This window comes from Lithobates pipiens, unplaced genomic scaffold, assembly GCF_037356315.1.
Source record: "Lithobates pipiens isolate NorthernLeopardFrog02 unplaced genomic scaffold, aLitPip1_a1.2 Scaffold_23, whole genome shotgun sequence".
NCBI classification, from domain to species: domain Eukaryota; kingdom Metazoa; phylum Chordata; class Amphibia; order Anura; family Ranidae; genus Lithobates; species Lithobates pipiens.
The window spans coordinates 19330199-19357032 of NW_027507785.1; the positions used below are offsets into that span (position 1 = coordinate 19330199).

At 41.4% G+C, this 26834-nt stretch overlaps 1 protein-coding gene across 2 annotated transcripts in view; it reads left to right on the forward strand.

The window, feature by feature from the left end:
• The window catches only part of LOC143927233 (transient receptor potential cation channel subfamily M member 2-like), a 228756-nt gene extending 201981 nt beyond the window's left edge, over positions 1-26775 (forward strand). For both annotated transcript variants that reach the window (XM_077451228.1, XM_077451229.1), the window contains exons 30-34: positions 2556-2642; positions 4639-4744; positions 13437-13538; positions 14056-14163; positions 24807-26775. In XM_077451228.1, the coding sequence (XP_077307354.1) occupies positions 2556-2642; positions 4639-4744; positions 13437-13538; positions 14056-14163; positions 24807-24929 (526 nt within the window). In that variant the 3' untranslated portion in view covers positions 24930-26775. The remainder of the gene's footprint in view (positions 1-2555; positions 2643-4638; positions 4745-13436; positions 13539-14055; positions 14164-24806) is intronic.
• The last annotated feature ends 59 nt before the right edge of the window (positions 26776-26834 follow it).

Consider the following 26834-nt stretch of genomic DNA (forward strand, 5'->3'; position numbering starts at 1 on the left):
AAATTAAAATTGAAAATGCCCCTGTCCCCGGTAGCTCACGCTCAGAAGCAAACGCACACGTTATGTAAACAACGCTCAAACCACACATGTGAGGTATTGCCACGTGTGTTAGAGCGCGAGCAACAATCTAGTCCTCCTTTGTAATTCTAAACATTTAACCTGTAAAAAAAAATGTAAGCGCTGCCTATGGAGATTTTTAAGTACTGAAGTTTGGCGTCATTCCACGAGTGTGCACAATTTTAAAGCATGACATGTTAGATATCTCTTTACTCAGCATAACATCATCTTTCACGTTATATAACAAAATTGGGCTAACTTTTGTTATTTTTTAAATCATGAAAAATTGTTGTGCAAATACCCTGCAAGATAAAAATTGGCATTGACCACCATTTTGTTCCCTAGGGTGTCTGCTAAAAAAAATATATATAATATTTGGAGGTTCTGAGTAATTTCATAGCAAAGAAATTATGGTTTTTATATGTAGGAGAGGAGTGCCAGAATAGGCCCGGTATTGAAGTGGTTAATAATGCTTAAAGTGATAAAATAAAAATTTTATTTCTAAAGGAAAAAAAGTAATTCAAAACTGATTGTGGCTGTAATGAATTGTCGGGTCGCGGCAATATAGATAAAACTTATTGAAAAAAATGGTATGGGTCCCCTCCACCCAGTCCATTACCAGGCCCTTTGGGTCTGGTATGAATATTAAGGGGAACCACGAAACAAATTTTAAAAGAAAATTGCGTGGGGGGCACCCCCAAAATCCATACCAGGCCCTTCAGGTCTGGTATGGATATTAAGGGGAACTCTGCGCCAAATTAAAAAAAATGGTGTAGGAGTCCCCCAAAATCCATACCAGACCATTATCCGAGCACGCAACCTGGCAGGTTGCGGGAAAAGAAGTGGGATGAGAGAGTGCCCCCCCCCCCCTCCTGAACCCTACCAGGCCACATGCCCTCAACATGGAGTAGCCCCCCCAAAGCACCCTGTCCCCATGTTGATGGGGACAAGGGCCTCATCCCCATGACCTTTGCCCGGTGGTTGTGGGGGTTTGCAGGCAGGGGGATATTTTTTTCAATGAGTTTTATCTATATTGCCGAAACCTGACAATTCATTACAGCCGCAATCAGTTTTAAATGACTTTTTTCTTCCTTTAGAAATGTCATTTTTCTGTGGTACTGTTCTAAATACAGGAAAAATGCGGCACTTTACAGGCATAATATAGACCCCCCCCGGCACAATATTTAAACGAATATTTAATTTTTATTGTTTCATTTTAAGCATTATTAAAATTACTGCTCCTGAAAAAAAACTGACATTTTTAAAACTTTTTTTTGTATTGTTACATGTCCCCTGGGGCAGGACCCGGGTCCTCAAACACATTTTATGACAATAACGTGCATATAAGCTTTTAAAATTAGCACTTTTGGCTTTTCATGTTAGTGTTCCATAGGATTAAACGGGGTTCCGCGGCTTTTGAATTTGCCGCGAACACCGCATAATGTTCGTTGTTCGCTGAACGTCCGAACAACTAATATTATTATACTCATGCTTGGGCTGAACCGTTTGCCCATCCCTACTGACAATGAATCAAAAAAGGGCTTCACTGCTGATCAGCAATATTATTGGCTTCGCTATTAACTACCAATATAAAAGGGGCTTTACAATTGTCCACCAATGTTATCAGGACTTCGCCACAAACCACCAACATGTAGGAGGCTTTGCCAATGACCACAAATGTAACAAGGGCTACACAAATGACAACCAGTGTAGGGGGACTTACCCTTTACAATGATGGTCCATGTGGAAGCCATCAACATAAAGGGGGCTTCGCCACTGACCACCAACGTAAATGGCTTGGCCGCTGACAAGGGGCTACACCAATAACCACCAACCTGAATGAGTCTTCACCATTTTCCATCAACGTATCATAGGTTTCGCCTCCAACTACCATTGAAATCAGGACCTTTATCCTGACACCAATGTAATGGGCCACTTTGGAATGTGTGTGCCTCTCATTGACATTTTCTTATGGGGCTTTGTGAATAGTAGTTATGCCTGTGATCAGAACTGATATTTCTTGTAAAAAATGATATATTGTTTTTTTCCACATTTAGAAATAGCCTTTCTCAGCATGTTACACAGCCCCTCTGTCGTTTTACACATCATGAATTCCATTAATTCCTTTCACTCCATGCCATACCAGAGGTGGCAGATATTTCCTTCACTTACAGTAGACCAGGGTCGAGGTAGCAGCAATGATGGTTTGGTGGCCTTATCTTCCTGCAGGGTAATCCTAGCTATGACTTCTCCTCTACAGAATACAAATGATGACTTTTATGGGCCAGTTATATGAATTAAAAAGCACAGTCACTATGTACTACTTTGCTGCTCAGGAGAAGCCCTTACACTTTCTTAATGTTGGAAATCCTATGTAGAGTTTTTTCATGGCTAATAACTGGACAATGAATTCCCTCTGTCCTCATCATTTGAATGATGAACAATGGGACCAGATATACTCTGTGCTCAAAAAAAGACAATCTTGTCACTTTATGCAGAAACCCGAGGGGACGAACTGGGCTGAAAGGAGTCGGGAGTCTGCGCTGGTTTGGACCAAACCATTCTTTGCACCCTGTACTGACACGGTGAGCGGCAATCATGATTTTTTTGTATGGCCTATTCTTTACAGATGATGACTAGATGTGCATCTCAGAAATTAGAACTGAGCAGAATAGTACAGAGGACTGAATAGGAAAGAATAGAAAGGATTGAGCAGATCTTGGCAGTACAGCACAGAGGGCAAAGCAGGAGCCCATATGTGCCAGAACAGAACAGTACAGAAGGCCGAACAGGACAGCACAGAGGGCCAAAGAGAACAGCTAAGAGGGCTGAGCCAAACAGCACAGAGGGTTGAGAAGAACATCACAGAGGGCTAAGCAGGTTAGCACAGAGGGCTGGGGAGGACAGCACAGAGGACCAAGGATAACAGCTAAGCCCTTGTACACACGGTCGGACATTCCGACAACAAAATCCATCGGATTTTGTCTGACAGATTTTGTCCGAAACTGGTGTTGCATACACACGGTCGGACAAAGTTGTCGGAAAATTTGATCGTTCGTAATGTGATGACGTAATTTGGTTATGACGGGACTACGTTCAGGCTAGTAGCCAATAGCTTTGGTCTAGGAATTTGATCTGAGTATGCGTGGCACTTTGTCCGATCGGAATTCTCTACAAACGATCGGACAAAGTCCGATCGGATCATGTTGTCCAAAATTTTTTATATCCAGCTCTCAAACTTTGTTGGTCGGGCATTCCGACGGAAAAAGTCAGATGGAGCCCACACACGTTCTAATTATCCGACAACACGGTCCGATCAGACATTTTCCGTCGGAATGTCCGACCGTGAGTACAAGGACTAAGCCCTTGTACACACGGTCAGAGATTCCGACTACCAAATCCGTCGGAGTAATTCCGACGGATTAATTCCGGAAGAGGTCCGGAAGTGATGTTGCATACACACGGTCGGACTAAGTTGTCGGAAAATCCGATTGTACATAACGTGATGACGTTATTTCGTTACGATGGGACTACGTTCAGGCTAGTAGCCAATAGCTTTGGTCTAGGAATTTGATCTGAGCATGCGTGGCACTTTGTCCGTCGGAGTAGGCTACACATGATCGGAGTATGTCCGATAGGAGCATTTTGTCAGAAAATTTTACCGGCAAGTTGGAAAACTTGGTCCGTCGGATATTCCGACGGAAACAGTCCGATGCAGACCACACACAGTCGGAATATCCGACAAAACGGTCCGATAGGACACATTTCGTTGGAATCTCCGACCGTGTGTACAAGGGCTAAGAGGGTTGAGCAGAACAGCACAGAGGGCCAAACACTAAAGCACAAAGGGTTTAGCGGAATCAACACAGAAGGCCGAGCAGAACAGCATGGAGGGCCGAGCAGGAACGCACAAAAAGCCGAGCAAGAGAGCACAGAGGGCTGAGCAGAACAGCACCGAGGGCTGCGAAGAACAGCATTAAGGACTGAGCAGGACAGCACAGAGGGCAGATCAGGGCAGCACAGAAGGCAGGGTACAGAGTATAGAGGCAACAGCAGCACAGTAGAGAGAATAGAGCAGAGAAGGCAGAGAAACAGTACAGAGGACACAGCAGGACAGCAGAGAGGATAACATAGGACAGCATAAACAACAGCATAGATTAGTGCAATTGATGGAACAGATGGCATATAGGACAGAGCAGGGCAGCACAGAAAATTTTGCAAGATAGAGCACAGAGTTGCACAGCACAAAAGACAGTTTCCTTGTACATATACATATCTCTGGGCAGGCTGATTTAAGACATCTAGTAAGAGGGCCCAGAACACTTGAAAGTGCACTTGGAAATAAAGTCGCTATAGATCCGGGGGGACATGCAAGGAAAATAAAAAGCAACATTTAAGTTTGCACATGATCGGATGATAAAATCAGCAGAGCTTCCACTCATTTCAGATCTACCCCTTAGATTTAGAGCAACTGCACTTCCAAGTGCACTTTCAGTGCAACATGGATTTGCCTTTCGTAATAACCCCCATTGTAATGTGTCTGCCCTTACTGACTGATTTGTCTTGTGATTTCATGGCTAGATGGAGCACCAGCTCAGCCAATGGTCCCAACCTGAAAGCATCCAAGAATATGCTGGAAGTTCTGATAGTGAGGAGGAGAGGGAATGAGCTTTGGTCATTACCGGGGGTAAGGAAAAAAAAGATGTACTAATAATTATCATTGCTCACAGAGGGAATAATATATACCAGTTTTGATATAAAGTAAGTGTTTGGGGACTCTGAGTTTACAATGTATTACAAGTCATTAGACATGTGCAATTTGATTCATTCCTAATTTGTTTTTTGTCAAAAGCATTGACACTCCATAGTGCAATACCATTTAACTCAATTTATTTTTGAAATAGACGTATAGATATGCACTTACACTGCTTTAAAATTATTTAGCAGTAAGAAAAGGGAAGTCCGTGGTTCCCATGCGCTCCACGGACCAAACAGGAAGTGACACAATGATGCTATGGCTCTGCCCAATGAAGCTATGGCTCCCGATGACGTCATCAACACATCATCAGGAGCGGCTGAATAGACAAAAATACATCTATTAGAAAAATAGTTAAACAGTATCGCACTACAGAGTGTTATTTCTCTTTGTATATACTGTGCAATAACAATGAAGAATACTACCTTCGGAGGTCTGTGTTTCAATATACAGCAGTGTGGCTGTGAAGGCCAACACCGCCTAGAAGGGAGAGCCCCCTGGTAAGTGCATTTACATAGGAGAGCACTGAGTGAAGCACTTACACAGTAAGATATCTCTAGAAAGCGCAGAGGAAGAAAAAAAAGCACAAGTCACTTTGTTTTTGAAGGATGGTCTTAAACGCAAGCAAAAAATGTGTAACGCTAAGGCTTATAATAGCCATTGAAAAATTAGTAAAAATTAACAGTAATGTGCATTGTGCAGGTGAAAGTCCAATGACCAATGTAATGACCAATGTAAAACTGGTAAATGTGAGTCAATCTGAAGGATTAAAATCCGAATGAGGATCAACCATGGTGTCTCGGAGACGATGACTACACAAGGATGTAATGCTTGTGACACGGAGAACATCAATGCTTACCAGCAGAGGTGGACAGTGGACACACATACCATATGGCAGTGGGTCAAATGCGCATAAGTAGTTGTCTTTGGGTATGATGGCGAGGTGCCAATCATTGCCATGTGGTGACAGGTCAGATAGGACTTGGAGACAGAGCGGCGGCCCATGAGTGTAGATTACCTCCGGCCCTGAACCTATTCCTGTGATTGGGACCCCGTCATTATACCTAAAGACAACCATACGGCACCTCGCCATCATACCCAAAGACAATTACTCATGCGCATTTGACCCACTGCCATACGGTATGTGTGTCCACCTCTGCTGGTAAGAGTACCTCATTGAGTGTTTTAAGCATTGATGTTCTCCGTGTCAGAAGCATTACATCCTTGTGTAGTCATCACCACGGTTGATTCTCATTCAGATTTTAATCCTTCAGATTGACTCACATTTACCAATTTTACACCTGCACATTGCACATTACTGCTCATTTTTACTCATTTTTCACATGGCTATTATAAGCCTTAGTGTTACACATTTTTTGCTTGTATCTGTATGACTTTGTTTGAGTGTTAGCTGCTACAGAAATTTAATTTTCTTTTTTCGTGTATATCACCCCCATTTTTTTGGTTTAGCGTGGTGTTATCCCCTCCCTTTTATTTCCAAACAGACTGCTTATTACTTTTAGGACTTGACTATGATAATAGGACTTAATATCACAATTTATCACTTCATTGCATCTAGGATTTAACTTATGATATAAGGTTCACACTGTGAAGACTGTTGATCAATTATTGCACCTGCCACTTTATATGTATAATATTTTTATATGATTTAAATATGTCTATTCTCTAAGGATTGTTTAGCATTTATCACTTTATTTTGATGGAATGATCCACACATATTTATAAAAAATGTCACAAAGTTCTTTTGTTGCATATCAAGTGAATGAAAGCAATGGCACCTAAATAAGCATACACATAGAATGCTGTGAAAAAAGTATTTGCCCCCTTTATGTTTTTTTTTTTTTTTTTGCATATTTGTCACACTTAAATGACTGAGATCATCAAACAAATTGTATTATTGCACAAAGATAACCTGAGTAAATACAAAATGCAGTTTTTAATAGACATGTGCATTCGTCCGAATGCATTTTCATCCGAATTTCAGGTATTTTCGTTATCGCTTTAACAAACGATAACGAACGTGCAGAATCCAAAAACCGAAAGATCCGGCATAAACAAATGCTTTATTTTAGTTTTCGTTGTGACAACAGTTCGATATAGATAGGTGATTTGACATGACGCTGACAATAGCGATCTGTGTCAATCGAACCTGTGGTCGAATGTGCCTAATCTTAGCTCTACAAATCCAAGACGAAGCAGTCGCCGCGAGCGGACTTTTATGGTCAAATGCTCCACCCATACCCTATAGAAGAATTCTAATGTTGGTTGACTAGTAATAATAATTAATAAATATAATTACTACTAGTGTCATACAACATTAGAATTCTACTATAGCTTGTAGGCGGAACAGTCGACCGAAAATGCACGATTGCGGCGTCGTACAGTTTAGAACATTCGACAGACACCATGAGCCTTCAATGACAGATTCAACCTTAAGTATTTTGGATTTTCGGACGAATGCATTTTTTAACGAAACAAAATAAATAAAAATGAATTTCGGGAGTAACTAAATATTAAATACTAAATTAAGAAATGAAATATTTCAGTATGCACATTGCACGTGTCTAGTTTTTAAATTAAGGTTTTTTTTAATAAGGCAAAAAGCTGTCCAAACCTGCCTGGCTTTATGTGAACATGTAATTGCCCCGGTTGTGCCACCTTTGGCGACAACAACTGTAATCAAACATTTGTAATAACTGGCAATGAGTCTTTCACATTACTGTGGAGCAATTTTGGCCCACTCTTCTTTGCAGAATTGTTTTAATTCAGCCACATTGCAAGGTTTTCCAGCATGAACGGCCTGTGTAAGGTCATGATACAGCATCTCAATTGGATTAAGTCCGGGCTTTGACTAGGCCACTCTAAAACCTAAATTTTGCTTTGTTTGAACCATTTGGAGGTGGACTTGCTGTTGTGTTTTGGATCATTGTCCTCCAGCATAACCCAAGTGTACTTGAGCTGGAGGTCAGGAACTGATGGCTAGACATTCTCTTTTAGGATTTTCTGGTAGAGCTCAGAATTCATGGTTCCATCAATTATAGTAAGTTGTCCAGGTCCTAAAGCTGCAAACCTGCCCCAGACCATCACGCTACCACCACTATGTCTGACTATTGGTATGATGTTCTTGTTGTGAAATGCTGTATTTGTTTTATGCCATATGTAATGGGACGCACACCTTCCAAAAAGGTACATTTTTGTCTCATCAATCCACAGAATATTTGCCTAAAAGTCTTGGGGATAATCAAGATGTTTTTTGGTAAATGTGAGATGAGCCTTTGTGTTCTTTTTGGGCAGCAGTGGCTTTGGCCTTGGATCTCTCCCATGGATGCCATTTTCGCCAAGTCTTTCTTATTGTTGAATCATGAACCCTGATCTTACCTGAGGCAAGTGAGGCCTGCAGTTCTTTAGATGTTGTTCTGGGTTCTTTTATGACCTCGTGGAGGAGTCATTGTCATGCTCTTGGAGTAATTTTTGTAGGCCGGTCACTCCTGGGAAGGTTCACCACTGTTCCAAGTTATCTCCATTTGCGGATAATGACACATGGTTTACTGGAGTTCCAAAGCCTTATGCCACGTACACATGAGCAGATTCCCATCTGAAAAATCTTGGATGGTTTTTCCAACGGAATTCTGCTCAAGCTTGGCTTGCATAATCATGGTCACACAAAAGTTTGCTGAACTTTCGACTGTCAAGAATGCAGTGACGTACAACACTACTGTCGGAATTGCTACAGACGATCGGAATTTCCCATCAAAACTCTTTCCGACTGATAAATTGTGAACATGCTCTCAGTCTTTTGCTGGCAGGAATTCGGCCAGCAAAAGTCCGATGGAGCATACACATGGTCGCATTTTCCAACCAAAAGCTCTCATCTGTCTTTTGCTGGCCGAATTTTAGATCGTGTGTACACGGCATTAGAAATGGCTTGGAAACCCTTCCTAGACCGATACTTTAATGTTTCTAATCTGTTCTTGAATTTGTTTTAGATTGTGGCATGATGTGTGGCTTTTTGTGATCTGTTAGCGTGCTTCACTTTGTCAAACAGCTTCTGTTTACGTGATTTCTTGATTCAACAAGTCTGGCAGTAATCAGGCCTGGGCATGGCAAGTGAAATTTAACTCAACTTTCCAAAAAATTGTGGTTAATCACAGTTCATTCACGATTCAGCATGGGAGGGGGCTTACTTTTTCACATAGGGCCAGTCAGGTTTAAACAGTTTTTTTTCCCCTACTAAATGAAATAATAATTTAAAAACTGCATCTTGGATTTACTTGGGTTATCTTTGTGTAATATTAAAATGTCCAGGCGCTACCTGACATTACTAGATAAACTTTGTAAATATATAAAAAATATATAAAATGTGTATATATGCAAGCTAGTACCCCCAACAGAGGGGAATAGACACCAGGTTGAGTGGTAGTTATATTCCCTCAGTAGACACAAACGAAAGATGAAAGTAAAAAATAAAAATAAAACTTATGAAAGGAATCCAGAAGAGAGGAGTAGGCAAGGGCAGTCTGCAAAGAGGTACTAATGACGTGTAACTCTCGCCCAGGGGGTCTTGCCCAAAACGTACATAAATAAATAAATTAATAAATATAGATAGTTCCAAGAAAAAATAAATTTAAATAATTCCGAGAGAGAAAAACTGCAATACTGGCTCAGTAGATACTAAGGGAGTATATAGGCACAACCTAAGTGGCACTATAAGAGGTCATAAATGCATGTAGGTAATACTAAAATGTACAAATATGTGCATGTACCCAATTTAAATTAAGTGCTAGGATTATGCAAAAAATGTGTAAAAAATGTGCAAGAAGCAAAAGTGTGCAAAAACAGCAAAAATGTGCAAAAAGAATTATGTGCAAAAATTATGCAAAAATTTTTTTTGTAGCTAATTACATAAAGTTCATAAACAGATACATTAGTTGATCAGTGAAGCGTCCTTTTAAGGTAATAGGTGCAGTCCTTATGAAAGCAAAAAAACAAAAACAATAACAGAAACAAAAAACAAAAACCAAAAACAAAAGTGCAGTCCAAATCAGGATGTGGATAATCTCAAATTCTTCCAATAAATGCAGATAAAGGTGACTGGTGCTCAGACATATAAAACTCAGGTGACTTCCGTGCTCGCCCCCTCAGGTCCCCACTCACCAAATCTCTATGCCCACACGGGGCAAACGGGCCTCTATAGTACATAGTGCAGTGTCTGGTTACTCCACGGGTGAGCACATCAAAAAGGAAGCACGTCCAGAGAAAACGACCTTCCACCTTTGTCTCCTTCCTTAGTGTGTGGGATAATTTCCACTCGGTTGGTGATAGTATATCAGGGTATCCTCAGGGAAATAGAAAGGATCTCATAGTGCAGTAACTCCAGGGTCTCAAAAACTAAGTTCAAACTTGTAAACTTTATTAGAGCATCAAAAATTAGAAAATAATATTTTTTTTAAAAAGCAATCAAATGACAAAAAATAGATGACAAAAAATTCCACACGGGAAGTGTTTTACATAGTATAACAAGAGCCACAGTCCCGAGCAGGTAGCTAAACCATGAGAAAAATGTAATTTTTTTATAAAAAAAATTTTTGGATGATAAAAACTTTGTATATAATACTAAAAAGTTATATAATACTGATAGACCAGGGCAAGAGCATTTACACACCCCCTCTGAGTAAACAGTATAAGCAGAGGAGCCCTTAGGTGAGATAACCCCAAGCCCTGGGGTCACTGTGCACCTCCAAAGCGTGACACCCTAGGGAGGGGAAACACTCACCGCTGGTCTTTGCAGAGTACAAAAAAGAAAGAGACCTTTAGCGGTCTGAAAAGCCGGTAAGCGAGCGAGGAACGAGCGGGGATCTGGGCACGATGCCGGCGTGCGTTCCAGCCTGCGCTCCGTCTCTGAGCCGCTGATAATGTTTGCAATGTTTTGCATAATTTTTGCACATAATTCTTTTTGCACATTTTTGCTGTTTTTGCACACTTTTGCTTCTTGCACATTTTTTACAAATTTTTTGCATAATCCTAGCATTTAATTTAAATTGGGTACATGCACATATTTGTACATTTTAGTATTACCTACATGCATTTATGACCTCTTATAGTGCCACTTAGGTTGTGCCTATATACTCCCTTAGTATCTACTGAGCCAGTATTGCAGTTTTTCTCTCTCGGAATTATTTATATTTATTTTTTCTTGGAACTATCTATATTTATTAATTTATTTATTTATGTACGTTTTGGGCAAGACCCCCTGGGCGAGAGTTACACGTCATTAGTACCTCTTTGTAGACTGCCCTTGCCTACTCCTCTCTTCTGGATTCCTTTCATAAGTTTTATTTTTATTTTTTACTTTCATCTTTCGTTTGTGTCTACTGAGGGAATATAACTACCACTCAACCTGGTGTCTATTCCCCTCTGTTGGGGGTACTAGCTTGCATACATACACATTTTATATATTTTTTATATATTTACAAAGTTTATCTAGTAATGTCAGGTAGCGCCTGGGTCTCTTTATTCTGATATAATTTCTTATTGTTACATCTCGTGATCCCATCTGGGACTGTGAGGTATAGGGGCGGCGACACCTGCTGATAGCTGTGTTGTCTGTTTTTCTGGCTTACCCATACATATCATTTAGCGCGGTTGTGGTCCTTTGAGACCGCCTCTATATAGTTTCTAATATTAAAATGTGTTTGAATATCTGAATCAATAAAGTGTGAGAAATATGCAAAAAAAATAAAAAATCAGAGCGGGGCAAATACTTTTTCACATCACTGTATTATAGAGCAGCACCACACCCACTAGAATTCTCAAATTTTTTACATAAACCCTACTTAGACCCCTTTCACACTGCGGCGATTTGCAGGCACTACAGCGCTAAAAATATCGCCTGCAAAGCGCTCTGAAAGAGCCGCTCCTGTCTTTCCTATGTGAAAGCCCGAGGGCTTTTTCACACTGGAGCGGTGCGCTGGCAAGGCGCTAAAAAAAGTCCTGCTATCAGCATCTTTGGAGTGGTGTGTATACCGCTCCTCCACCTGCTCATGGAAAAACCATCTCTTACTGTTTGACGTATGTCTTCCTCTGCTTAAATGCCTCCAAAACAGCCAAAATCCTCCTCCTCCTACCCCCCTCTCTCCTTGTGTGTTCGGGGGCATAGGAACAATGGTGTCTGCATAAAGTGGGCCTTGAGAGGAAAGAAGTCCTCCTCTTTGTCCCGCTGCTCTGCCTCAAGTTCCCTGTCTATAATGCCATGCAGAGTCTGCTCCAGCAGGAACACAACAGGGATTGTGTTATTGATGCATGCATTGTCACAGCTCACCATCCTTGTGGCCTTCTCAAATGGTGACAGTACAGAGCATACATCCTTTATGAGCAGCCATTGGCGTGGGGAAAAAAAAAAAACAAGCCGGCCTGAGCCCATCATTGTGCCATATTCACACAGGTACTCGTCGATGGCCCTTTGCTGCACGTGCAGCCACTGCCAAGTTGCACCTGGTGGGCATGTCACAAATCAGGCTGTTTACAGGCAGGTGGAATTCCCGCTGAATTTCAGCCAACCAAGCACTGGCTCTGTATGACCACCTGAAATGTCTACAGACCTATTTAGGAAATGCTGCACTACTTAATTGAGGACATGTGTCAGGCATGGCTCATGTGTCAAATTTCTCTGTTTAAGGGCAGACAGGAGGTTTGTGCCATTATCACACACCACCATTCCTGGCTCCAGCTGGTGTGGTGTGAACCACCTCTGGGCCTGCTCATGCAGAGCTGCAAGAATCTCTGCTCCGGTGTGGTTCCTGTGCCCTAGACACACCAGCTGAAGCACTGCATGGCACCTTTTAGCCTGACTCATTGATGGCCCCTTGAATGCTTAGGGGGTACTTGTGGTTCATAGGCCAATTCATCAGAGGAGGGCATGGAGGAAGAGGAGGGGGTAGAGCCAGGGCTGGACTGGGACAAAAATTTGGCCCTGGACGTCATCCAGACCAGCCCACTTTAATTCTGAAAACAAGCACAAAAACAGTATAAACAGTATATAAAACTATATGTAATTGTGCAAAAAAACATAAGTAGCATAACATAAGGAGTCCTCACTAACCTCTTTTATTATTTCACTTATTGTCCTGTATTTGTCTCAACTTTCTCACATCACTGCGTGAAGTTCAGGGCAAGCCACGCAGCCATTAGTTTGTCACTGAAACCGGCCCATTGAGCCATCGGCCCACCGGGAAACTCCCTGTAGTCCCAATGGCCAGTACATGCCTGGGTAGAGCTGCCAAATCACACATTATCACCACTAGCTGTATGGAGGTGTGGAGGTGCATCAAGCTGCAGCACTGAGCCCTGTCCTGCATCCTTCCGAGTTGCAAGCAGAGTTACCCAGTGTGCCTTCCTCAACCTCAACCTCAGAACCAACATCTGAATCATTCCATTGGTATTCAAAAGGGTTGAGGTCAGGACTCTGTGGAGGCCACTTGAGTTGTTCCTTGCCACACTGGTTAAATAATGTATGTACTGTGCTGAAGTTCCCCTTGCTGTAATTGCTAACTTTCATTGCAGAGCTTACTGAGTAATATCTTTCTTCTGTGGTTATTTTTTTCAGGGCATACTGGATCCTGAACAGCGGGTTCCCATTAAGTTCCAGGCATTGCTTAATCATACATACTTGAGCGAATTTCTGAAATTGCTAGACTCTGGGACAGAGGTTGGTAGTCTGTCGCTTCAATGTTGTTACACTGATCATGCTAAACTGTAATGCCGCGTACACACGACCGGAATTCTCGTTGGAAAAATCTGTGATGGTTTTCCCGACGGAATTCCAACGCAATTCGGCTAAAGCTGTCTTGCCTACAGTCACACCAAATTCCGATCTTTTATAACACGGTGACATACAACACGTACGATGGGACTAGAAAAAGGAAGTTAAATAGCCAGTAGCCAATAGCTTCTGTCTCGTAGTTGAATCTGAGCATGCGTGATTTTTGGCGTGTCGGAATTGCATACACACAATAAGAATTTCCGATAGAAAGGTTTTCCGTCGGGAAAATTTAGAACATGCTATCAATTTTTGGCTGGCGGAAATTTAGACAGCTAAATTGCGATGGAGCATACACACGGTCGCATTTTCCGATGAAAAGCTCTCATCCGTCTTTTTCTGGCCGGAATTCCGATCGTGTGTACGCGGCATAAGATACAACAACATATCTGTCTTCTCCTGATAGGTCTTCCATGAGTACCTGGATGATCCTCGAAACACAGACAATGCCTGGATAGAGACTCTTGCCATCAACATCCACCTGGACGGGGAGAATTTGAACAAATTTCTGCAGGTGCATGAATGTTTTATTATTGCCACATCTCTCCTGACTGCTGTTGTGTCCAGGTGTACTTATGAGCTGTAGGATACCTGGTTGTATTCTAATTGACAAAGTATTGAAAAGCAAAGAGCATGGGGAGATGGACACTGCCGGTAGGGACATAAACCAAAATAAATGCAAAAAAAAATAAAAAAACTTTAAAAATACCATTCAGCAAACAACATTAAAAATAAGCAAATACTTTAAACAACATGCTTTACAGATGCATTTAACTGATAGGTCATATTAGAGAAAATTACAATTCTCTGGGACAGCACCAGTGTCACTGTATTCTGCAATAGATTTAAAATCAGAGGATATATACTTGGGAAAAAAAAAAAGATAAAGCCATCAACTTTGTACAAATTGCCAAACAAGTTTTCTTGTTATTGCCACGGTGTATGGTGTACAGAGTATAAAAAATGTCAACCCAGAGTGCACCAAAACACCTCAAAACCACAAACCTACATCCGAAAAAGATAAGGCAGGTTGTTATGCCAAAATAAAAATGACAGTGCCATGTTTTAGACACAATACCCAGACATAAAGCACTAACCATGTAAGAGGGAGAGATGAGGCATTGTTTTTAATAAACAAAATAGAATGTGTACATTTTCAGATTCACAAGCCAGATAAATTGTACAGAGTTAATGTGTAGTATGTTATCTTTTAATAAGTTGCAATCCCAGAGGGGGAGAGCAGGCAGATTTAATTTGTAATTAAAAAATTGCAGTATCATTTTTCTTAGACAAAAATCCCAGAAATGTACAGATTAGTTTCACAGTATGTTTTTTTTTTTTTGTTTTTGTTCTCTAAGATACAATTTCATAGGGAGAGAGTAGGCAGATTTAATATGAAAATAAACATGACAGTGTCCTTTTCTGTGTAGCGGCCATAACCCTTGGCAGGGCGGCCTTAACTTTTGGGTTTACCGGTTACCTCTGCTTGGCTAGTTCTTCCAACAACTTTGGACGCTGACACCATAAAAGTCCTTTAGAAAGGGTTTTTATTTGCAGGGGTAACATCCAACAACACAGTCTCGTAAAGGAACAGAGGGCAAGGGTGAAGAAACTCAGGCACCTTGAACTGCTAATATCAGAAAGTCTCTAATACCACCCAGAGAGTAGCCATTCGCAGCTGGGTGCTTCAAGGCTGAACAAATCTCTAGCCAGAGATTAAGGCAGTCAGCACTTTGATCCAGAACCTGTGAATTCTTTGACCTTGAGTAACTGGTAACAGAAGTGAACAGGGACCTTTTTCCTCAGTACCTGGAACGTTCTCTGCCTCCTTGGCAGTACTGGAAAAAGGATGAATTCATCAGTGTCCTTCACAACTCAGCAACCAGGCACTTCTCAGGATGCCAGCTTGTTGGCCCTCCTCCGAAGAGTCCTCCCCCAATCGCTTGCACGAGCTGCGGGGCTCCTCCAAGCCGAGAGCACACCCGGACACCATGAATCCTCCCTCAGTTACTGCGCCTGGGACCAGCCGGTTCCGAGACTCGGGAACAGACGGATCCTTACCCCAGACCAGGCGGGTCTATTGGGGTTAGCCAACCGAAGCATGTTGCGGAGCGACAAACGCTCCTGTGACCGGGACCCCTCACAGGGCTACCCAGGTCCAGAATCAGGAAAAGACTGCTAGGGCCCCCACAAACGAACCAGAACACGTGACTTCAACATCTTAAGAACCCTTACCCAGACTCCTTAGGGGGGCCCGGCGCACCCACTGATTGGCTCCGAGGAAGCTGATACCCAAAACGTCCACCCAGGCCTGGTTCTGAGCCTGTCTTGTGCATCTAACTGTGCACATGACCAGGCAGAACTCTAACACAGCCCAGCCAAACTGATGTCAAAGTTAAACCTACACAATTAACCCTCAAAACCCCTTTACTGTTCTGAGGCAAAAAATCAATTTGTACATGACAGACACTTTGTCCAAAGTGTCATCGCTACACATCCCCCCAGTTATTTAGACGATGTCCCCATTGTTTAGGCAACAAACAGAGAAAAATCTTATCCTATTTTCAAAAAAAACTATACGGTGCATGAGTTTTTATTTTTTGTGGGTGTTGGGGAAGGAAAAGAAAGGAAACACATTTAAACATTAGCGTTTTCACAACAACACATTCAATGCTGTACATATACCACCCAGCTAAACTGACTAACCCACTCATTCTCTGATGAGCTTGACAGTCGATCTCGTGCATCCTGAAAGAGAAACATAATACACAAACAACACTGTACACTATGCATTCCGTCTTGAAGGGCGAAATTCCATTGTTACTTTAACGGAACTTCCTTCTTCAAAGACACATGAAATTTCTCTCTAACATTTTGTAACGGCTGTGAAAAAGAAATTCTTGGCTATTACTGCTCCTTCCCTGCCGACTCACGCCATCTAGTGGTCAGAGCCGCTGTAACTACAAGTCTCTCAATAACCAGAGCGCAGTGGGCTAAAAGCCTGTAGAACTTGATGTGTGTTTCCTGGTAGTAACCACCTGCCTAACTACCCCAAGTCTTTGTAACGTGCAGAAACATAAGAACTAAAGACACAGAGAAGTTATTTTCTTTTTCTTGTGGAAAACTCAAAGACTCGATTCCAGGGATAGTTCACCAATAAAATCTCAGATCAGGCAAAGTTAGATCTTTTCCTTGTGCATCTATGGTGGTGATGAAATATATGGCACTTTCTTTATCCGGTCTGCATATCACAACCTTGTCACAATATATATGCCGACCATAGCTCCAATGCAACAAACAACCCTGAAATCGGTCATAGAGCTCCAGCGAAAAGCCTCTGTGACCTAGCAAGTTTCGGCAATGCACAGGCACTTCCCTCCCCAGGCGGTATGCAGGAGTTTGAGGACCACTGCACCAGCGTGGCAGAATCCTTATTCAGTGTGGGCAGTTTCATGGGTTTAGGAAGAGTCACATTCACTGTGATGGGATTTTCCACACTCAGCGTTCCATCCCCGGAGGTTAGATCCAGCCAATCTGAAACATCTGCACAAGTGGCGGCCACATCATCCCCTCCAGCCCACAACAACTCCTCCGACAATACCCCCAAAATGTCCTGATCTTCTAGATCTGACAATGTCTCTAGCTCTGAATCTCTGTATTCCTCTGCCGGTAATTATACAAGGATGTACTCATGGTCAGGCTCTTTTCCGAAGCAGCCCTCTTCTGCTGATTGGATCCAGCCAGACTTGGTGACGGAACTTTGCGTGGCCTCCGTGAAGACTTTGCACGCTTCACTCTCTAGTGGAGGCATGGTGATTTCCGAAATGGTAGCAGAAACAGTGTCCATCTGCTCCAGAGTGGTTTCCTCAGCAGTCTCCATAACAGACATAGCAGCATCTCCCTCTGAGATGTCAGCAACGACAGGTGTCACCTCCGTGGAAGGCCTCACCAAAGGAGTGAAGATGGATGGCTCCTCGGTTATCATGCCCGTGGCCCAGTCCACGTGGTAAGCCTTAGTGACGTGACTGGCTGCTCCACTTTGAAGGTGTACTCTCCACACTTCCTGCATCTAGAAAATGACCGAGGGTTGGCGACCAGGCCGTCGCACTTCCCGCACAGCATACCCAGGCCATCGATGTCTCCAGTAGTGTAGAGTATGAACCGCACCTGCGGCAGGTGGCTGTATTCCCGCGAGACCCCTTCCAAGAGGCATCCTGGGCCCTGGCGCAGGTTGCACACCTGGAACACGGTACATTCTAGTAAATTTTTCTCCAAACTCCGAGAAAAATGGACTCGCCTCTCCCTTCCACACCACACTCTCACGCGGTGCCTCGTGCGGAGAAAATATCAGCCTAGACTCCTCCCACTGGGCGCTGTCTCCTGTGTAATTTTGCGGGCTTTCAGTACAGGATCCTCCCATGCTTATGCACCTCAGTGAAAGTCTCTCCAAACTGATCTTTATGGAGCAGTTAAAAAAAAACATTCTTCACCCTCTGTTCCAAGGCCCTGCGAGGTAACTGTAAATCCTGGACTGCGAGCCCCCACGTGTAGCAGCCATAACCCTTGGCAGGGCGGCCTTAACTTTTGGGCTTATCGGTTACCTCCGCTTGGCTGGTTCTTCCACATCTAGGGGTTCCCAGAGTTAGTACCCAACAACTTTGGATGCTGACACCATAAAAGTCCTTTAGAAAAGGTTTTTATTTGCAGGGGTAACATCCAACAACACAGTCTCGTATAGGAACAGAGGGCAAGGGTGAAGAAACTCAGGCACCTTTAACTGTTAATATCAGAAAGTCTCTAATACCACTCAGAGAGTAGCCACTCGCAGCTGGGCACTTCAAGGCTGAACAAATCTCTACCCAGAGATTATGGCAGTCAGCACTTTGATCCAGAACCTGTGAATTATTTAACCTTGCGTAACTGGTAACAGAAGTGAACAGGGACCTTTTTCTTCAGTACCTGAAACGTTCTCTGTCTCCTTGGTAGTACTGGAAAAAAGCGTGAATTCGACAGTGTCCCTCACAACTCAGCAACCAGGCACTTCTCAGGATGCCAGCTTGTTGGCCCTCCTCCGAAGAGTCCTCCCCCGATCACTTACACGAGCTGCAGTGCCCCTCCAAGCCTAGAGCACACCCGGATGCCTTGAATCCTCCCTCAGTTACTGCACCTCAGACCAGCCGGTTCCGAGACTCGGGAACAGACGGATCCTTACCCCAGACCAGGCGGGTCTATTGGGGTTAGCCAACTGAAGCATGTTGTGGATCGACAAACGCTCCAGTGACCGAGACCCCTCGCGGGGCTACCCCGGTCCAGAATCAGGAACAGACCACTAGGGCCTCACGAACAAACCAGAACACGTAACTTCAACATCTTAAATACCCTTCCCCAGACTCCTCAGCGGGGCCCGGCGCACCCACTGATTGGCTCCGGGGAAGCTGATACCCAAAACATCCAACCAGGCCTGGTTCTGAGCCTGTCTTGTACATCTAACTGTACACATGACCAGGTAGAACTCTAACACAGCCCGGCCAGATGTCAAAGTTAAACCTACACAATTAACCCTCAGAACCCCTTTACTGTTCTGAGGCAAAAACTAAATTTGTACATGACAGACACTTTGTCCAAAGTGTCATCGCTACATCTGAAATAAGAAACAGAAAAACTGTGCAAATTTGAATCACAGTATGCTATACTTTTTAGGCCCCATGTACAGTGGGCATTTAGCACTGGTGCATGGGACTCTGGTATCTAGGTGCAGGAAGAGGACACAGGTGCCTGTCAAACTCTGAGAGGCTAAGAGCAGCTGTGGCCAGATGGGGCTGGACGGTGCATCTACCTGTATATATTCAGTGGCGTTTTGATCAGTTCTGGGTCTAAGTGGTGGCGAGGGACAGCTACAGCTGGGATTGATTTTTAAAAGCCAACCCTCTCTTTTAATAGTGATGTGAAAAACTCAGTAGATTGCTTTAAGAAAGGCCTGGATTCTTTCCTAAATGCACACAATATAACTGGGTAAAATCCAATTGCCTTTTGGGGGTCAGGAAGGATTTTTTTTCCCCTGCTGTATCAAATTGCATCATGCTTTGCTGGGGTTTTTTCGCCTTCCTCTGGATCAGCTGTAAATATAGGATTGGTTGATATTATTTTTGTATTTATTTTTATGGTTGAAAATAGAACTAGATGGACTTGTGTCTTTTTTTTCAACCTGACTAACTATGTAACTGTTTGACTACGATATTTCAGAGAGACTGTATTTGCAAATAATCTTTTTTGAGGAAGCGCACTGAAATAGGCCAAAAAATGAGACAAACTGTCCTGGCCAGGGGTCAGACTCAGAGGCCAGTGTCTATAGCGGTGAAGGTTTACACAGGAAACTAACAGGATAGTGCACAAGCAGGTCCCCAGTTTTGGATAGCATATAGGGAAGGGTTAACACCCCTGTAACAATTGTTTTTCTGTTCAAGTGACAATTGGATTTAAAAAATTTTGGGATATCATGTAAAAAACAAGGATTGGTGATAAAGATTTTTCCCATGATAATTCTTATAGGAGTGAATTTTCCTTTCCTGGGGGTTAGCTTTCCTCTCACTTCCTGTTATCTTAGGCACAGGAAGTGAGTTTAATCACTTCCTGTTATCTTAGGCACAGGAAGTGAGTTTAACCACTTCCCATTGTCGCTGGACTTTGGGGGTTTATACCGGGATAATGCCTAGACCTACAGACATCACTCCAGTATCATTATTTAGAGACGGCGGTCTGCTCTCGTGTCCGCTGGCTGGCCGGACAGCTAAGCAAAGCCAGGATCGGCTGTTTGTAATGGTAAACCAGTAGCGAAGACATGACATCTTTTCTGGTTTACTCTGAAACAATTGGCATAATTTTTAAAAATTTAAAGCATTCAAAATACACAGATCTTGGTGTTTTGAATATTTTTCAGTGCAGAGGAGGAATTTGGGGTCTTATATTCTCCAGATCTCTCCATAAAAAGAACCTGTTACATGCCTGTTGCTGTCACAAAGATGTTTACATTCCTTGTGACAAAAGTGATAAAAAAAAAAAAAGAAGGCAACAGTGTAAAAATAATAAAATAAATTAGTTAAAAAAAAAAAAGTAAAGTGCCCCATCCTCCCACGCTCACGCGCAAAGGCGAACTCGTCCGTCGGTCCCGCACGCACGCAAACAGCGATTGTTCCACACGTGAGGTATCACCGCAAACGTCAGATTGTGGGCAGTAATTCTTGCACCAAGAAGACCCCCTTTGTCAATCTAAAGTGGTAACATTGAGAGCAAGATTAGCGCAGGTCCGAAATATTCCATAGCATAGAATGTAGTCCTCAATATAATATTAAATCTGTTGAATATGTCTATAATCATACATTATTATGTGCAAATATACAAATTAATATGTGTCATTTTTACACTGTGCAAACATGCAGTGGAACTGATTTTATACGTGAATAAATCAATAATATTTAATGGATAAATAATCATATAAGTGGCATATATTGTAATCACCAATCTAAAGTGCAATGTGTATGTGCATTAAAAAAAATAAAAATAAAATTGTAAGTAATATCACCAATTTAAAGTGCAATGTGTATGTGCAAAAAACATTTTTTGTCAATGCACATACACATTGCACTTTAGATTGGTGATAACACCACTTATATAATAATATTATATTGAGGACTACATTCTATGCCTCAGAATATTGCAGACCTGCGCTAATCTTGCTCTCAATTTTCTCCTACCAATTTTGACTCGTGTCATTACTGAGAAAGCAAGAGAATGATTTGGGGGGACTTAATGGACTTTATAGGCTCTGAGAGGAAATCAAGTATTTCATTCATATTTTTATTACAAACAGACAGTACAAAATTATGTTAAAAACACATAGAAGAAAATACTTCAAAGCACCAAAAACAGCATATTAAGTCCGTAAATGTTAGCATAAGATACAAATCCTTGACTAGTTGACCATAGTCATATTATAAATTGGAGTATGGTATGTATCCAAGTCGATAAGATGCTGTTATGGATCCTGTGCCCGACATGTTTCGCGTCAGATGAACGCTTCTTCAGGGGCTTAATGAAATAGATTCTTCAGAAAAAATATATACATAATTATACAAAGCATGTACAACAATTATAGATAGTATATAAAGAAGACACATCAGCCTGGGAAACGAGACCAGAGGGGAGTTAAGTGAAAGATACACCATGAGGATGGTCATATGCTTTGTATAATTATGTATATATTTTTTCTTAAGACTATTTCATTAAGCCCCTGAAGAAGCGTTCATCTGACACGAAACATGTCGGGCACAGGATCCATAACAGCATCTTATCGACTTGGATACATACCATACTCCAATTTATGATATGACTATGGTCAACTAGTCAAGGATTTGTATCTTATGCTAACATTTATGGACTTGATATGCTGTTTTTGGTGCTTTGAAGTATTTTCTTCTATGTGTTTTTAACATAATTTTGTACTGTCTGTTTGTAATAAAAATATGAATGAAATACTTGATTTCCTCTCAGTGCCTATTAGGTCCCCCAAATCTTTCTCTTGCATTTAACGAAGTTGGACGTTGGCACTCCTTTTTATCTTTAATCTTATACAAAAATAAACACATTTTTATTTTCTAATTAATGATTCAATTTGAGTTCAGGGGTGTTCTAGTTCCCAGCAGGTTATACAGAAAATTGCCTACACGTTTCACGGGTGATTCCGCTTCGTCATCATATAATTAATGTAAACATATAATAATACAATAAACATAGAAATGTTAATCTATCTAGATTAACATATCTATGTTGATTGTATCATTATGTATTTACATTAAATGATATATGGTACATTCATCAATACTCTATTTATAGAATTCACACAACGTTTACATCTGTGCTATCCTCAAGGCCCTGACGAAGTTGAATCACCTGCGAAACACGTAGGCCATTTTTTGTATAACCTGCTGGGAACAATCACATCCCTGAAATCAAATTGAATCATTAATTCTGCAATGTATCTTAAATTTTGTTTTTTACAAAAGAAAAATGTGTTTATTTTTGTATAATTATATTGTCTTTCCATTTTTTTGTACTCAATTTTTTGTACTCTGAGGCACAATTAGAGTCTGAATTTATTCTATTATTTTTTTTAAATATATTTACATATATCCTCTGGGATGGTGCCCCTGTAGGAGTATTGGTGTTCCGCGCCCACCCCACCCCCTACACATAAATCCCAAACATGTAAAGCTTTAAAACTGCGCACCCCCGTGCAACGGCGACAAACAAGGTACATTTTATTATCCATAAGCAACGCTTTAAAAGATTTTACATGTTACCACTTTATATACAAAACAGTTTTAACAGCGCCACAGGTAAAACACATCAATCAAGGAATAATCAAACAATGGACCACCGCTTTCTCAGTAATAAAAAATAGGGGATTGGAGAGAGGGATATCAATAAACAGTAAGTGGCCATAGTGGATACCCTAAACAGATTAAAGATAAAAAGGAGTGCCAACGTCCAACTTCGTTAAATGCAAGAGAAAGATTTGGGGGACTTAATGGACTTTATAGGCACTGAGAGGAAATCAAGTATTTCATTCATATTTTTATTACAAACAGACAGTACAAAATTATGTTAAAAACACATAGAAGAAAATACTTCAAAGCACCAAAAACAGCATATCAAGTCCATAAATGTTAGCATAAGATACAAATCCTTGACTAGTTGACCATAGTCATATAATAAATTGGAGTATGGTATGTATCCAAGTCGATAAGATGCTGTTATGGATCCTGTGCCCGACATGTTTCGTGTCAGATGAACGCTTCTTCAGGGGCTTAATGAAATAGAGTCTTAAGAAAAAATATATACATAATTATACAAAGCATATGACCATCCTCATGGTGTATCTTTCACTTAACTCCCCTCTGGTCTCAATTCCCAGGCTAATGTGTCTTCTTTATATACTATCTATAATTGTTGTACATGCTTTGTATAATTATGTATATATTATGTATATATATAAAGAATAGAATAAATTCAGACTCTATTTGTGCCTCAGAGTACAAAAAATTTAGTACAAAAAATTTAGTACAAAAAATTTTGTACAAAAAATTTTGTACAAAAAATTTAGTACAAAAAATTTAGTACAAAAAATTGAAAGACAATATAATTATACAAAAATAAACAAATTTTTCTTTTCTAAAAAAAAATAAATTTAAGATACATTACAGTCTTAATGATTCAATTTGAGTTCAGGGATGTGATAGTTCCCAGCAGGTTATACAAAAAATGGCCTACGTGTTTCGCAGGTGATTCCACTTCGTCAGGGCCTTGAGGATAGCACAGATGTAAACGTTGTGTGAATTCTACAAATAGAGTATTGATGAATGTACCATATATCATATAATGTAAATACATAATGATACAATCAACATAGATATGTTAATCTAGATAGATTAACATTTCTATGTTTATTGTATTATTATGTGTTTACATTAATTATATGATGATGAAGCGGAATCACCCGTGAAACGTGTAGGAAATTTTCTGTATAACCTGCTGGGAACTGGAACACCCCTGAACTCAAATTGAATCATTAAGACTGTAATGTATCTTAATTTTTTTTTTTTTTTAGAAAATAAATATGTGTTTATTTTTGTATAATTATATTGTCTTTCAATTTTTTTGTACTCCTCTGAGGCACAATTACAGTCCCACTTTATTCTATTATTTTTTTTAAATATATTTACATGTTTGGTATCTATTTACTCGGCATAACATCATCTTTTATATTTAAAAAAAAAATTGGGTTATGTGTTTTTTTTTGCATTGAAATTAAAAAAAAGGTATTTTTTCCCATAAAATTGCATTTGAAATACCTCTTCACAAATACCATGTGACATAAAAAAAATTGCAAAAACCCACCAATTTATTCTCTAGGGCTTCTGCTTTAAAAAAAAAACAAAAAAAAAAACATAATGTTTAGGATACAGACGACAGTAAAAATCAGTATTGTTTGGACCTCGAAGAAGGTAACATACCCTAAAAGTTTGTTCTGAAAAATAGTATGTTACAACTTCAAAAAAGTAACCATGCTTCCTACCTGGATTGTGTTTTTTTTTGTTTCAGAACCTTAAGAATTCAGATGATGAGATAATACTGCGATGGCAACTCCTGGATTACAAGATTCCTCTTTATGGCAATGAGAATGAGATTCTCCAGAGGACAGCCGAGCACCACCGTGCTCATTAGTAATTTAGGGTTTAAAGCTGTTTTTTTTTTTTTATGGTTATATCTTCTAACCCTGATTTTTTTAAATACCGTATTATATCTTCACTGGGTTTTTGTTCTTCTATATTCCAGACAGGCAGATCAAGGCTGGTGGGAGGAGCTGGCAGAGTGATTTCCCTGCCATCAAAATGCACTGATCAGCGTTGCTGGATAAAGCCAGCAGTGCCGATCAAGCAGAACCCTGCTCAAACATGGATCAAAATTTACCCAGTCTTTGCTTAACCTCTTCTTGCCCGTAGTACATCATATGACATCATAGCAAAGAACTCTCTGAGTATCTGAAATAAAATAATTGTTGCTCTACATTTGTGGGCACAGTGAGACTGCATTCACAGGCAGAGTAAAGCTGCATTTGGTGGGCACCCACCCCCCTTACCTTAGTATATTCTTTCTGTGGAAGGTGGCCCCCCCCCCCCACATTCTGAGTTCCTGGGGTCCCCCTTGATGATTGTCCACTTACCACTTTTAACTGTAATTTGCATATATACATACATATATATATATATATATATATATATCTCCATATGTAATTTCATATCTATATATAATACACTCTTCATCAAATGTGCTTTAAAATGTATGATTTTCCTGAACAAGAAAATAATGACGTTATGCTGTTGGGCTGGTATAATAATGCTGTGGGGTTGGTATGAAATTTTTTCCAGGGCTGATTTTTATTCCCAATCCGGCCCTGTCTGGGGCTGCATGAGTTCTACGGGCACTGGGGAGTTACAGTTCATTGAGGGAACCATGAATGGCAACATGTACTGTGACATACTGAAGCAGAGCATGATCCCCTCCCTTCAGAGACTGGGCCGCGGGGCAGTATTCCAACATGATAACGACCCCAAACACACCTCCAAGAAGACCACTGCCTTGCTAAAGAAACTGAGGGTAAAGGTGATGGACTGGCCAAGCATGTCTCCAGTAGTGATGGACGAACTTTCGACGGGACGTTTTGCGAACGCGGCTGATAGTTCGCGAACGGGAACGTTTCGCGGCGGGCCCCATTGACTTCAATGGGAGGCGAACTTTGCAAACCTACAGGTCAAATTTGCAGCCACAAAATAATTAATAGCTGTGCAAACATAGGCCCACCACATGGCCAATGACATAACACATGTATGAGGTGAATCTGGGATCGACAACTACAAGCATTCTTTTTTTATATGGGAAATTGTTCTGACAATTCAAGACTGTGGAGCGCATGAAGGCAATGGAGGAGACGGAAGGTCAGGGACCAGGGTAGGCAAAGGAGAGGGTGCAGGAGATGATCACCAGCAGCCTGACATACAGCAATGACACCTGCACCGTGATAGAGTGATCTGACACCAGCACCGTGATAGAGAGCGCTGACATCAGCAGCGTGACATACAGCAATGACACCTGCACCGTGATAGAGTGATCTGACACCAGCACCGTGATAGAGAGCGCTGACATCAGCAGCGTGACATACAGCAATGACACCAGCACCGTGATAGAGTCATCTGACAACAGCACCGTGATAGAGAGCACTGACATCAGCAGCGTGACATAAAGCACTAACACCAGCACCGTGATATACAGCACTGACAGCAGCACCGTGATAGAGAGCACTGACATCAGCAGCATGACATAAAGCAATGACACCTGCATCGTGATATACAGCACTGACAGCAGCACTGTGATAGAGAGTACTGACATCAGCACCGTGATATACAGCACTGACACCTGCACCGTAAGCAGCCCCAGGAGGAAGTCAGCATAGCACAGGGATGGTGGGAGCCCCTCATAATGAGCATAGCACAGGGATGGTGGGAGCCCCTCATAATGAGCATAGCACAGGGATGGTGGGAGCCCCTCATAATAAGCAGCCCCAGGAGGATG